The sequence below is a fragment of the Miniopterus natalensis genome, chromosome 14, assembly GCF_054644295.1.
Source record: "Miniopterus natalensis isolate mMinNat1 chromosome 14, mMinNat1.hap1, whole genome shotgun sequence".
Taxonomy (NCBI): Eukaryota; Metazoa; Chordata; class Mammalia; order Chiroptera; family Miniopteridae; genus Miniopterus; species Miniopterus natalensis.
Window position 1 is genome coordinate 52,255,650 of NC_142094.1, and position 14,000 is coordinate 52,269,649.

Consider the following 14,000-nt stretch of genomic DNA (forward strand, 5'->3'; position numbering starts at 1 on the left):
GCCCAAGCACATAGTAGCCAGGGGACCTTGGACAACTTGGTTAATCTGAGTCTTGTTTCCCTCATCTGGAAAATGGGAATAATCATTCATTATACGTGTCTCACGGTGTTGTTACTAAGAGTGAGTGAGTCAACACGTGCCATGGAGGAGAGCTTAGGCATATTAAGTGTCCAATACACGTTTGCCATGGGTATTGTTACTGATCCAGCGAAGCACATGGAATCTTGTGTGCATGGCAAGAGACAAGGATGCTCTCTAAGGCCCTCGGCCTGGGGCTTGCTTCTGTCACATCTGGTCTGAGAGACGGCCCGGCAGAAAATCTCTGAAACCCTAGGCACTACTGTCCTCCACCAGGTAAGCGGAGAGCGGGGGCTGAAGACCAACCGTAGTCTGGCAAAGAACTGGAAGCATATCCAAGAGCTGTGCTTTTCAATTCTGGCTGCACATCAGAGTCATCCGGGAAGCGTTTAAATGATACAGGTGTCTGGCCCCCCCTCTCCACCCGTCCCTAACCCAAGATTCTGGTTTAACCAGTCTAGGGGAGACTTTGGGAATCCATATATTTTTAGAAGTGAGCACCCCAGGTGATTGTGATGTGCAGCCAAGGAGGGGAATCACCACCTAGGAGTCAAGGACGGAAGAAAACAGAAGATGCGGAGAAAATGAGGCGAGTGTCAGGCAGAGCACGTGTTTCAAGAATCACGCTGGTTTTCTATTTCCTAACTCCCTAAATTCCAAGACAGGGAGTTTTCTTTCCAAGCTGCAAATCATACCATAGCCAGTCCAGGAGGCAACGGAGTATACCTAGTTGTTTCAGAAACACAACAATTAAACTTGATAACTACAGACCGGTAACACCTCTGGCTAGGCTCAAAGCAGTCAGCTGGCCTGGGAACTCTCAGTCCCAGGTAGGTTTAGTCACCCCATCTCTAGCATTAGCTCCAGATCAGCATTTCCAACCAATACCTTCCAGACCTGCACTGTCAAATATGGTAGCCACTAGCCACATGTGGCTGCTTACGTTTAAGTTATTTAAATTTAAAATTCAGTCCTTCAAGTAGCATGAGCCACACTTCAAGTGCTCAATAGCTACAAGTGGCTAGTGGCCACCACAGTGGACAGTGGACACAGAACATCCCTATCACAGGAGAAGAAAGTTCTACTGGACAGAACTATTCTGGACATCTCTGTCCTCAAACTCAGCAGGTTGGAAAGTGACTTCATGGACTGTCATTCACTGAAACCTCCCGCTTCCTGTGCGCAGGATCTCCTTCCACTGGTGTCATCACCCACCTGGTCCTCGGGCTAGCACCTCAGGATCACCCTTGATTTCCTACTTGCTCCCACCTCCAAAAGATCATCAAACTGCTCAGATCTCCTCAAAGGACTCTCCAATCTGCCCTTCCCTACAGCCAGCACCTCTGCCCTAATTCCGACCCTTAATAACGGCAAAACCTTCTTTTCTAGCCTCTACCCTCCCTCTAGCCCAAGTTCATTCTTTGCAAGGTAGATAGCACAGTAACAAAACAATCCGGTCATTTCACTCTCTTATTTAAAAGCCCTCAAGATGTCAGGACCCCACTCTCTCCCCCTGCACCCCACCATTCAGCCTCAGAGACCACAACCCAAAGTCCGAATGCTTCCCTGAACCCTCTCAGGCCTTCAATACTCAGGTGCTTTTTACGCATTTCAACTGTCATTTCTTCTACGAAACCCACCCCATAAACTCAGGCAAAACCCAGCCTTTGTATTTCTAATATTACCAGGGTGCACTGTTCACATCTCTACTGGGTAGGGCATCTACATGTGACGTTATGAGTTATCTGAGCATAGGTCTGCCTTCTTGCTCTCTCCTCGACTCACTGCTCACACCCAGCAGAGCACCAAGCACAGAGACCATGCCTATGCTGAACCAGTGGCTGGTTCATGTCCATCTGTGATGTAGGGCAATTAAGCCCAGTAGTAACATCCCCATTTTAAAGACTGAGAGTCAAATCCCACAGTAAGAAACCATGGAGGCAGAACCACTCTACTGATTCCCGCTCATTCATGTGAAAAACACTGCTGAGCGTGACCGTGTACAACGTGCTAACGCGCTGGGCCAGAAATAGGCCTCGAGGGTGGGGCGTGTGTCTCTAGGCATCCAGACGCCCACATCTAGCACAGCGCCTGACACACAGGAGGCACTTGATAAAGGGGTGTTGACGTACCAAGGAGAATGGATCTAAGTCTTCACATGAACAAACCATGAGAAAGCATGCTCTCCTCCCTGTATTGAAAGGGTCTCTTCGTCATATGTCACTTAATAAAAATGAAGCTTTAAAGAGCCATCAAATATAACCAGAAAACACTGCCTCATGAGCTCTCCTAATGCAGCTTTCTCATCCAGAGTCTGCATCTTTGAGGCTCTTGGACACCACTTACTCGTGGGGAGTGGGGATGTGAGTCATAACAGATCATGTGCAATTAGGACAGGACTCCCTTCTGCGCACATCCCAGTGGGTCCTGCTCTTACAGCCAGAGTAGAAAGACAAGTCACTTATACCTCACTTGTTAATTGAAGCATCAGAAACGTCAGGGAAAACACTGCTGGAAAACTGATCAAAAAATGAAGGTGACAGATTTCACATCTGAAAATAAATTATGCTGAGCCTGAAATTCACGTACCACTTGGTAGAATACATAGCTGGGTGTTAATGAATTAATGACGCTTAAGAAGTACTCACGACAAACTATATTAATGATTTCAAATTAACCAACAGAAAGGGAAGAAACTGAGTAACTTCAAAGTACATAAGTTTGGCTTCTGGTCTAGTATGTAAGAAACCTGTAAAATGACACCTCATCCTCACCACAACAAAAAAGCTGAACAAATTGAAAATCAACAACTCTTCTTATATTTATCAGAGGATTGAGGGCAAATCGCTACTCCAAAAACTGGAGAGGCAATCGAGCAGATACAGAGGACCACAGCTTTAACTAGAGTAGCAGCCAAGGTACAGAAGCTGCTCACTAACCAAGGCAGGGAAACCTGAACTGTAATGACCAACTGCTGGAAGCTCAGTTCTAACAAGTCTGAGAGCTAAGAACCTCAGGAGATGGGCCAGTCTTGGGAGGGTCCCACACTTTTTTGAGTTCTACCTCCAACAGTGCTCGCAGGGCCTCGCAGTGCGTATCAGAGAAAATTTCACCACTGCTTCTGGCCAGGGAGGGGGGAAGTAGCCATTCTGAAATATATTCAGGGCATTCTGTTCTTAACAGGCCTGCCCTCAAGAGAAATTATTTTACTAGAGCCTACCGGACTTGGGGGAAGGTACTAACCCAACTCCAGCCCCCTCCAGCATTCCCATCTCAGGTAAGGAGAGAAACAACAAAACTGAAAGGCCCTTGTGAAGGTCACAGCCCAGGGGCACAGGCTCCCTAAAAGACTAAGACCTTACTGTAGGACTATTCGCTTCCCTTTCCCCATTCCCTACCACCACACGAATGTCCATAGCAGCTTCACTCGGAATTGCCAAAACTTGGAAGCAATGGTGATGTTCACCAACAGGTGAGTGGATAAACAAACTATGGTACGTCCATACAACATGGTATTATCCAGCGATAAAGAGAAATGAGCTATCAAGCCGGAAAAAGACATGGATGTAACTAAGTGAAAGAAGCCAATCTAAAAAGGCTAAATACTGTAAAATTCCAACTGTATGACATTCTGGAAAGGGCAAAACTATGGAGCTTGTACAAGGATCAGTAGTTGCCAGGAGTTCACTGGTAAGGAGGGAGCGATGAATAGGTAGAAGAGAGGAAATTTTTGGAGCAGTGAAATTATTCGGCATAAAAATGTAAGAGTAGATACAGGTCATACATTTGTCAAAAACATAGAATGTACAATATAAAGCAGGGGTGGGGAGCGTCCAGAGCGTCTCGCCCTGCCAATGCAACCGCAGGTGGGGCTCAAAATGCAGTAAATCTAAGAGCTTTTTTCATACCTAATTTTTAAGTTGATAATTTTGTATGGCCCTCCAATGATGTTATAAATATCCAAATGGCCCTTGGCAGAAAAAAGGTCCTGCCCCTCCCCGATAAAGCATGAACCCTAATGTAAACTATGAACTTCAGTAGTTAATAATAAAATGTCAATAATGGTTCATCACTTCTAAGAAATGCACTGCACTAATACATGATGATGACAGGGAAAATGGGGGGCGGGGATGGCATGTAATAATTCTCTGTACTTTCTGCTCCATTTTTCTGTAAGTCTAAAACTGCTCCCAGAAAGTCTTATTTACAACAAACATATGAATGTCAGAGTCACACGCTGATTTGTGCCACAGAAGATTTTAACTGAAAGGATCCTAATATGTGACTGTTCATTGCACCATATACAAATTTCAGAACTCGTGTTTTAATGTTGAAAATGCTTAGCCAGCATGGTAAGCAGAGAAAAACAAAAGCTGTCTTCCTTCCATATTTTAAAGCAAAGCCTGACTGTGTTACAGCTTGACAGAATAAAATCTACAGCACACCAAAATTTAAAATGCACATACTTTTTGGATCCAACTAGTCCAGCTTTGAGAATCTGTCCTACAGCTGCATTTACAGATATACGTGTACAAGAATGTAAGCAGCACTATTTTCAATGAACTTTCATTTTATAAGCTTTAGATTTGCAGCAAAACTGCAAAGATAGTACAGAGTTCCCATACACCCTACACCCAGTTCCTACTATTATCACCACCCTACCTTGGTATGGTACATTTATTACAATTAATAAACCGATACCTACATGTTATCATGAGCAAATCCATACTTGATTCATAAGTCCTTACGTTTTTCCATAATGTTCTATTTTTGATCCAGGATCTCATCCAGATACCACATTACATTCAGTTGTCATGTCTCCTTAGACACCTCTTGGCTGGGACAGTTTCTCAGACTTGTCCTGTGTTTGATGACTTTGACAGTTTTGAGGAGTCCCAGGCAGGTACTTGGTAGAATGTCCCTCAATTGGGATTTGTCTGATGTTTTCCTCATGGTTAGCCTTACGGGCTACGGGTTTTTAGGGGGAGACCCACAGGTAAAGTGCCATTCTCATCGCCTCTTATCAGAGGTACATACTATCCTCCTGGAGGCTGGAAACAAAATGACCACATCTCCCAGAAAAAAAAAAAAGGTGCATACTCTCCACATGACTTAACTCACCACTGAAGTTGACCTTGATCACCCAGCAGAGGTTCTGTCAGGTTTCTCCACTGTAAAGTGGTGGTTCTGCCCTGTCCATGCTGTCTCTTTGGAGGGAAGCCACAATATGCAGCCCACACGGAAGGAACAGGGCACTATGTCCACCTCTTGGAGCAGGACTATCTACGTACATTATTTGGAATTGTTTGTACAGAAGATCTGTCCCTTCTCCCTGTCTATTCATTTATTTTTATCAGTATGGACTCAAGAATATCTGTTTCATACTTTGGGTCATAATCTAATATTTTGTTGTTCAAATTGTTCCATCTTTGGCCACTGGAAGTTCTTTCAGTTGGTTCTTGTCTCTCCTGCCTGTGGGCTTATTTGTTTGGCGACTTCCTCAATTTCTGGTACAAGATGCTCCAGGCTCATCATATCTATTTCCTGCCTCAGCCACCCCAGTCCTAGAATCAGCCATTCCCCCCAGGAGTCCTGTTCTTCTAATCTGAGAATGATATAATCTTAGATTTTATTGTGGTTTGTACCCTCCAAAGGATCATAGTACATAAAAAGATGTACTACATATCTGTGGCATTAAAATTTTACAGGGAGGGGAACTGATGGGGGGGGAGGGGATGGATAAAAAGACTCCTTAAGAGAGTATAATGAAATAAATACTGAGAAACAATGAGTTAGATGGAATAGGTCATTGTACTTTTACCTTAGATGCTTACCTTTTTCCCATGGACATAAATTTACTATTTTATCTATGTAATGGGAGTGTTAAATGAACAGTGAAATTCTGACTAGAAGGTGTAGTTCCTTAGCTGGTACTGCGTTTCCATCTCGTGGAGGGTTGCCCAATGGATGACTCTTCAGCAGTGGCTAACCAACTTTAAGAGGAAATTGCATTTTTAATAAGTACACTGGTTTGCAACAAAAACCATATGACCCACAGGGCTTGAAATATGTCTCTGGTCATTCACAGAAGAAGCTGGTGACCAACTCTGTACGGATCCAACACTGACAGTGCTTCAGCTTTTCCAGACTTACAGGGTCGTTGTATGGCCAACAGTTTCAGCCCTTTTTTGGTCAAATAATGCTCCAGCCACTTCCTAACCTAGACGTCAAGGGGCCTCCTTTAACGACTACTTCAGCTCCAAGAATAAGCTTGACTAAATTTCCATCTGAACCTTAAGCACTAACTCAAAAGTCTTGAGGAAAATACTAGTAAGTAAAGATAAAAGGAGGTTACCTTGCTTTGAAACCAATTGCCTCACCATAGGAAGTCCGTTTCAAATAGTGTTAGCTCGGGAACAGCCCGTAACTTTTGTGTTGTTTGTTGTTGTTTTGGAATTATGTACGAACATCCTTACAGTTAAGTGACAATCACTCTCTTCAGAACTTCCTCAACAAGTTCCAAATGACACAACATTACTATGTTGACCGGTCCAGTGGACAGCCATTGTTTGCGTCTCCCCAGCCTGCATCCCCCCTTCTGGTCGTGACAGGCCATTCCTTTGTGGACAACTGCTCCAAATCCATTGGTCTCTGTGGGGCTGCCAATCAAGGTGCCCTGCCCTTCCCTGGCCAAAGGACTTCAACACATGACCCAAACTAGATCAATGAGACAGTCTTCCTGCAATTTACAGGCCTGCCACCATCTCTACAGCAGGGGCTCCTCAGCAGCAGGGACAAGATTTTATTCATTTCTCTCTCTCTGATGCCTAGCACAGTGCCTGGCTATGAATATTCAATGCATGTGCACTGCATAAATTACAAAGAAAATCATGTACCTTAAACAAATGCCCAGCTAAGTCTATCATTTCCCAACAGAATTCTGGAAGGGGAGAAAATTGTATGATGTTTTGTAAGGGAAATGTCCACTTTCGTAGCTAGGAAATATGCATTGGAAATAGTATCCCAAGTTGCCATTTCTCAGTGCATTAGAGATGTCAATCAGTCCAATAAAATAAAGCCCCCAAAAAGACAAAAGGAGAATTACCTCATTACCTCAACATCTGCTTGAACATAAGCAATCGCACACTGGCTAATTTTTTTTTTTAAAGGACATAATATAACTTTCTGGAAAGACATAATATAGCTAATTATACCATTCACTAGAAGGGAACATACAATGTTTTGAAGTAATTCAGAAGTGGGTGTGATTGCTAAGACACAGAGCTTAGGAAATGGTAAGTATAAATTAGAGATTGTTCATATTATGACAGACTCCGTCATTACATTTCACAACTTTTGTCAAAAGCAACTTTATTCACCGCACCACTGAAGGCTTCACACTAGGGGAGGCTGCTGTCAGCTCTGCCAGTCAGGGTAGAGAGGAACCTTCCTTCTGAACTCCCTCCTGGGGAATGGGTTCAAATTCCAGACTTAAAGCTCACAAAGGAAGGAGCAAGATGATGAAACCTCAATGGTCAATGAACATCTAAAAAGATTTCAAACCTCACTGAGAACCAGGTAATACGAAATTTTTAAAGGTACCACTTTTGTTCATCAGATGGGCACAATTAAGAAACTTGTCAGGCTGTTGGTGAGTGCTGAGCAGCGTGTGGTTTCATGCGTGCTGCTGGGGGAAATGTGAACTGGTACAGCCATTTTGGGGGCACTTTTGCAATGTCAAGCAAGCAAAACTTTGTGTGCACATACCCTCTAATCTACCAATTTCATTTCTAAGAATCTATCCTAGAAAAAATATTTGTAATTTGAATTAAGAGTCTTCAGGGGTGGGTGAAAGGGTAAAGGGGAACGAGAGGAACAAACCTCTAGTTATAAAATAAATAAGGCACAGGAATATAATGTATAGAGCCCAGGGAATATAGTCAATAATATAATAACGTTGTAGAATGACAGATGGTTACTAGACTTATCGCTGTGATTGTATCATGAGATATATAAGCGTTGAATCACTATGTTGTACATCGAAACTAATATTACATATCAACTATACTTGAATAAAAAAGGCTTTATGTTTCTGGGGGGCTGTTATTAGAAATTTTAAAAATACTAATAGAATCCAGCCCTTCACTAAAAACACTTGAAAAATTCCAGATAGAGGCATTTTGTCCACCCACCAGGTTCAAGGATGCCTTTGACTTTATGACCTTGAGCTAATCTACAATGGGAGTTCACCCAACACTTCCTAGATACCACAGAGGAATGTGTTCTGACCACTTCAGTCTGGTTAAAGAATTTCCCCAAAAGTCACCCAGTAAACAAGCTCACAAAGTAAACAGCAAACAGATTTGTTTCCAGGAGTGTGTACTCCAGAGGGATAAAGGTACCCAGAGGGATTCACATTCCCTTGCAAATGGTACCCTTGCTAGTTTTAAGGAGCAACAGACAGGTCATAGCCCTGGGCAGGGTCTCATGAAATCATCTGGTATAGCCCTAGCCTTGAGTCAGGTGAGATTAATTAACCATAAGACCCCTGGAAAGGATACCGACTCCTCCAAGTTCACAGAGTTGATGAGCCCAGCAAAGAGAAGTGAAAGAGCTGGGCCTAAACACCAAGGATTAGCCACAGAGAGGGGGCCCTACGTGGCCCTTCCACACAATGGCCATGCAGCAAGTTAGTCAGAAAAGCACAAGTTCCTACATGTTTTCACTTCCTAAATTTGTATGGTTCCTCTGTTTCTTGACCCATACTCTCAGGCCACCCTTTGGTCAGGGTAATAGCCATTTCAAATTTAAAAAGTGTTATGCTCACATTACCTTGGCTTTGTTCAGAAGTGTGGCAAGTGATGAAAAGCCTCGATTAAAACAATCCTTGATTAAGGGGCAATCATCCAAATGCCAGGCCGTGTGGAAACGCCTGTGCACGGCCTGGCTTTCCAGCCGAGGAGAGCCAGGTCTTAATTCAGGAAGCCAGACGCCGGCGCGGTGTTGTTTCGCTGACTAATAAAATGCTAAAAATGGGAAGTGATAAAACATATCGTGGCCTGGAGATCCCAGCTGGGTACCCGAGGAGGAACTGGAGCAAACCCGCCAGGGGAGCGGCGCGCCGCAGGCCTCCCCGCGCCGAGGGCAAGGGTGGGGCCGAGCGCGCGGGCGGCGGAGCTGCCCACACCCTCCGCCCCCCAGGGACCAGCCGCGCGCGCCAACCCCGCCTGGAACGGGGCATCGTGGGCCAAATCCGCGCCGAGTCCCAGTCCCTTCCCCCCACCCCCCAGGTCGCCAGCGAAAGCAACCGGCGCGTGGCGTTTCCCGCACTGCCGGGGCCGCCCCTGCCCGGCACCCGCACGTCACCCTCGGCCCTGGGCTGGCCAAGGCGCGCGGGGCGCGGGGCACGCTTCTCGGCGGGGAACGGAGCTGCAGGGGTGACCACGCGGCCGCGACGCCCGCGGCCCGGCCTCCCCGCGCCCGAGAGCCTGCGCCCGGGAGCCGTCCCCGCGCCGGGCCGCGCCTGCCCGCACCTGGCGGCCGCGCGCCCGCCTACCTTGCTCCTTGAGGGTGGTGATGAGCTGCAGCTGCTTCTCCTCGTCCGAGCTGTTCATTTTGACAGGTGGGGTCGGGAATGCGGAGCGAGGCGGGAGAGCGAGGGTGCGCGGGGAGGGGCGGGGCGGGAGGACCGCGGCGCCGGCGGCGTGCGCTCCGCCACCCGGAAGCTGGACTCGCGCCCGCTCCTCCTCCCGGCGCGGAGCGCACGGCGGGGCCGCCCCGCGCACCTCCCCGGCCGCCCGGGCGCCGCACCTGCGGGCGGGGCCGCGCCCGCCGCCGGCGCGCCCGGGATGGGGGCGGGGAGGGACCGCGCGGGCCCCGCGGCCGCCGCCCTCCCCCGGCCTCGGTGGCGGCTGCGGCTCGGCGTCCCCCGCGGGTGCCCGCGCCGCGGGCCGCGCTGGCGCAGGGAGTGCGGGGCGCGCGCCGCCCCCCGGCTCGCTCTCGCGCACCTTTCTCCGCCCAGTCCCCACCCCTCGGACCTCGAGAGGCGCCTTCGCGACGAACCCGGGCTCGGACCCGGGCGCCTGTCTGAACGCGGCCCCGGGGCGGGTCCCCGCGGGCCTCCGACGGAGCGCGGGGCGGCGCGGGCTCCTTCCCGGCTCTCGCTCGGTGGACTCTGGGGGCGGCGCGGGGAGACCCAGGCGCTGCAGGGGCAGGTCAGGGGTGTAGGTTTTGCACCTTGAAAAGCAATCCGGCCCGTTAAGTGGCCACGTGGTGAGCCAGGCGGGCGTGGTGGTCAGTGCCCAGTGCCCAGGGCCTCGGCTGGCTTTCTCCAGCCTCCCTGCGGCCGCGGTGGTCAGAACGTGGGCCCTGCGGCACGTGGGTCCCGGATCCTCGCGGACCACTGGTTCGTGATGGGAGGACCTTCAGCGAGGCTGCCACCGTAGCCCCGGTGTCCAAGGTCAAGCCCCTGGCAGCGCGGCCCGGCGGAGCGCAGCCCAGCCCAGCGCACGTCCCGGGGCACTGCCCTCCTGGTGCTTAGACCCACCCGGGGCTGGACCCGAGCAGAGGGGCGCGGCAGGCCTGCCAGGCTGCAGAATGGCTCCCCCCAGCCCCCAGTGGCTGGCTGGGAGTCTCCGGTCAGCCTACTGCCCTCCGAACCTCACCTAAGGAATGGGAGGGAGACTGACCCCGACTCTCCAGGAGGAGCCGTAGGGCTGGACCTGGGAGAGGGAGACACTACATCAGAACGCAGACCTGAGTACCATGGGGGGGGTTTCCTTAAGGTTACAGGCCCGAGGCAGCGGGACTGTGGGTGCTGATGACGGAGCTCAAACAGGCACAATCCTTTCACACAGACCATTAAGCATCCCAAATAAATCCAATTAAATTAGACTTAGGGAACACCTTGGGTTTTCTCAGCCCCATAACTCAGTGTGGGGACGACACCAGCGCAGGGCTTCTGCCGGTCCCTCACTTGCTGTTTTAGGCAAATGCCAAGCTTCCCTTGCTGAGTGGGTCTCTCCGTGGCAGGTGGGGTGGGGGCTGAGATACAGGTGAATGCTGTAACAAGCATCTGTCAGATACTCCTCCTACATTGTAACTCGAAACAAATTTGAAAAAGCAATAGCGCTGCTTTCCCCCCCCAAAAGGTGATATAATAGTTTAGCACAGGCAATTCGGTGGTGGGGTGATCTGAAAGGGCAGGGTGGCTGGAGCCTGGACCCACGCACCTAAGGGTCTCCGGTTGGCTGGACTCCCGGTCAAGGGCAGGTACCTGGGTTGCAGGTTGGCTCCCCGCCCGGCGGTGGGGGCGCTTGCAGGAGGCAGCCAGTCTACGTGTCTCTCTCACATTGATGTTTCTCCCTCCCTCCCTCCCTTCCACTCTCTCTGAAAAGCAAAGGGAAAAATATCCTCTCATAAGGATTTACATTTTTTTAAAAAAATAAAGGGACAGTATAGTCTTTTTAGAGTGAGTTAAAATTTTGAAACTTTAAAAATAAATTCAGTAGGGGGCCTTATTACTCAATTCTTTCCCTAGTTTTTCATCAGATAGTTTAAGACAGTTGCAGATCAGCTGTCGTGAAGATCCCCAGGTGATCAAATGGCCTTTGCTCTGAGATTAATTTTAATCCTCAAAGTTTAAGAGAGGCCCAGGAGACATAAGACAATTCAGACTCAACTACATGAAAATATGAACGATATGTGCTACCACCAGATATTTTGTATAAAGAGAAATAATTTCTTTCCAGAAAAAAAAAATTAAGAGATTTGGGTAACAAATCATGGCTACCTAGGTTTTGCCCCATAGCCAGGAAACCTGTTAAACCTGATCAGTCACCCTGACTGTTGGGCAGTGACCAGAGGCTTCCTTGAAACCTAAATAAAAAATCAGAATATTTTCTCATAATCAAATATGAGCAGAGTACCCATTAAATATTTGGGTTAATCCACAAAGTTCCATTTTTAAATGGCTGACTTAATTGTCTACTTCAATTATATAGTAATTAGGTAGCAGTTTTGGAGTTTAAGAATGAGTTAATTAATTATCAAATCTACAATCAAACTGAGTGCTTTGGTCCCACACTGAATCTGCAGCCCCTTGAAATTAATCCTGTTTACCTTCCTTGAAATTAAAATAGCCTCCTGAAATACAATATGGTATTATCTCTAGGGCATGGAATGAATTATTAGGATGGCTATTAGAGTCAATTATTGGGATTCAGATCTCCCGTTACACTATGGTTTATTTATATGATATGAATATTGATGGAAGGACAGTAGTAATAGAATTAGTTTTTGTTCTGTTTAATAATGCACATAGGGACTTACGTTGCAGGTATCACATTAAATTTATAAACCTCCAATAACATGTAATTAAAAAACATTAAAGATGTATGTATCTACACAGATACATATACAGAAGGAGGGGAAGGAGAGGCTTTTAAAAAATGAATTGGAAAAAAGGGACATCTGTAATATTTTAAACAAAAATAAATGAAAATTAATTAATTAAATAAATAAAAACTAAAAACATAATTCTAAAAAAAAAAAAATGCATTGGAAGGACAGGTACCAAACTCAGGATAATGACTGCCTCTAGGAGTTGAAAGTAGATGAATAGGCCCAAAGGGTAATGAGTGGAGTGGGAAAGAGCAGCGATCAGAAAAATTTTCTCTTTCATATGTGCTGTGTTTTCAGGAAATTAAAGTGAGATCACATTATTTATGTACTATTTTGAGGTATATAGATTAATAAAATCAAAATATGACAGGAAAAAATTTATTTCCTTTGATCCCATAATATTAACTTCATATTAGGGAGTCTATCCTAAAAGGCTTTATATACAGAGCTATTTATTATGTTAATTATGTTTAAAATGATAACATTGGAATATTATTTAACAATAAAAAGAAATAAAGTATTAATGCATGGATGAACTTTGAAAACATTACGCTAAGTGGGTAAAAAAGCCAGTCAGAAAACACCAGCTATTCCTTGATCCCATTTTAACAGAATACCCAGAATAGGCAAATCTATAAAGAGAGGAAGTTAATTAGTGATTGATTATCTAGGACTGAGGGCATTGGGGAAAATGGGAAGTGGCTACTAATAGGTGTGGGGTTTCTTGTTGAGGTGATAAAATTTTTCTAAACATTTTTGCAGCAGTGGTTGCACAACTCTGTGAATATATTCAAAACCACAGAATTGTACACTTTTTAAAAATCCTCATCCAAGGATATGGGTTTTTATTGATTTGAGAGAGAAACATTGATTGGTTGTCTCCCGTATGCATCCCAACTAGGGACTGAACCTGCAACCTAGGCATGTGCCCTGCCCAGGAATCAAACCCAAAACCTTCTGGTGCACAGCATGACACTGAAACCAACTGGGCCACCCGGCCAGGGCTAGAATTATACACTTTAAGTGTATGGTTTGCATAGGAGACTTGTATGGCATATTAATTGTATTTCAATACAGCTGTATTGAAAAACAGATTTTCAGATGAAGAAAATTTTACCTTAATACACAACTTACATAACTTTTAAATTTATGTTTCTATTACAAATATTTTTCATTTTTCAAATATCTCTATAGTTAATAGTTTGTTCTTTCAATAAATATTATTTTGTATACACTTTATTTTGTACCAACATAATCTACATATTTATTCAATGCTTTTCTACTATATTGATGAATACTTAGCCATTCTCAAATTCTTAGATATTTGAGTTGTTACTAATATTTGTCTCTTTATAAGTAATGCGGCAGGAATACAAAGACCATGCATAGGCATCATAGTCAAACTGTTAAAAGCTAAACATAACATTCAGGTCTTAAAAGCAGCCAAAGAATATACACATTACATACAGAAGAACAACAATAAAAGTGATAACAGTCTTATTATATAATGTTGCAGTCAT

At 46.0% G+C, this 14,000-nt stretch overlaps 1 protein-coding gene across 1 annotated transcript in view; it reads right to left on the reverse strand.

Annotated features, from left to right (window-relative positions):
* SHTN1 (shootin 1) overlaps positions 1–9,721 on the reverse strand; it is an 81,222-nt gene extending 71,501 nt beyond the window's left edge. The window contains exon 1 of the mRNA XM_087823978.1: positions 9,635–9,721. Coding sequence (XP_087680104.1) covers positions 9,635–9,692 — 58 coding nt within the window. The 5' untranslated portion in view covers positions 9,693–9,721. The remainder of the gene's footprint in view (positions 1–9,634) is intronic.
* Positions 9,722–14,000: the final 4,279 nt, after the last annotated feature.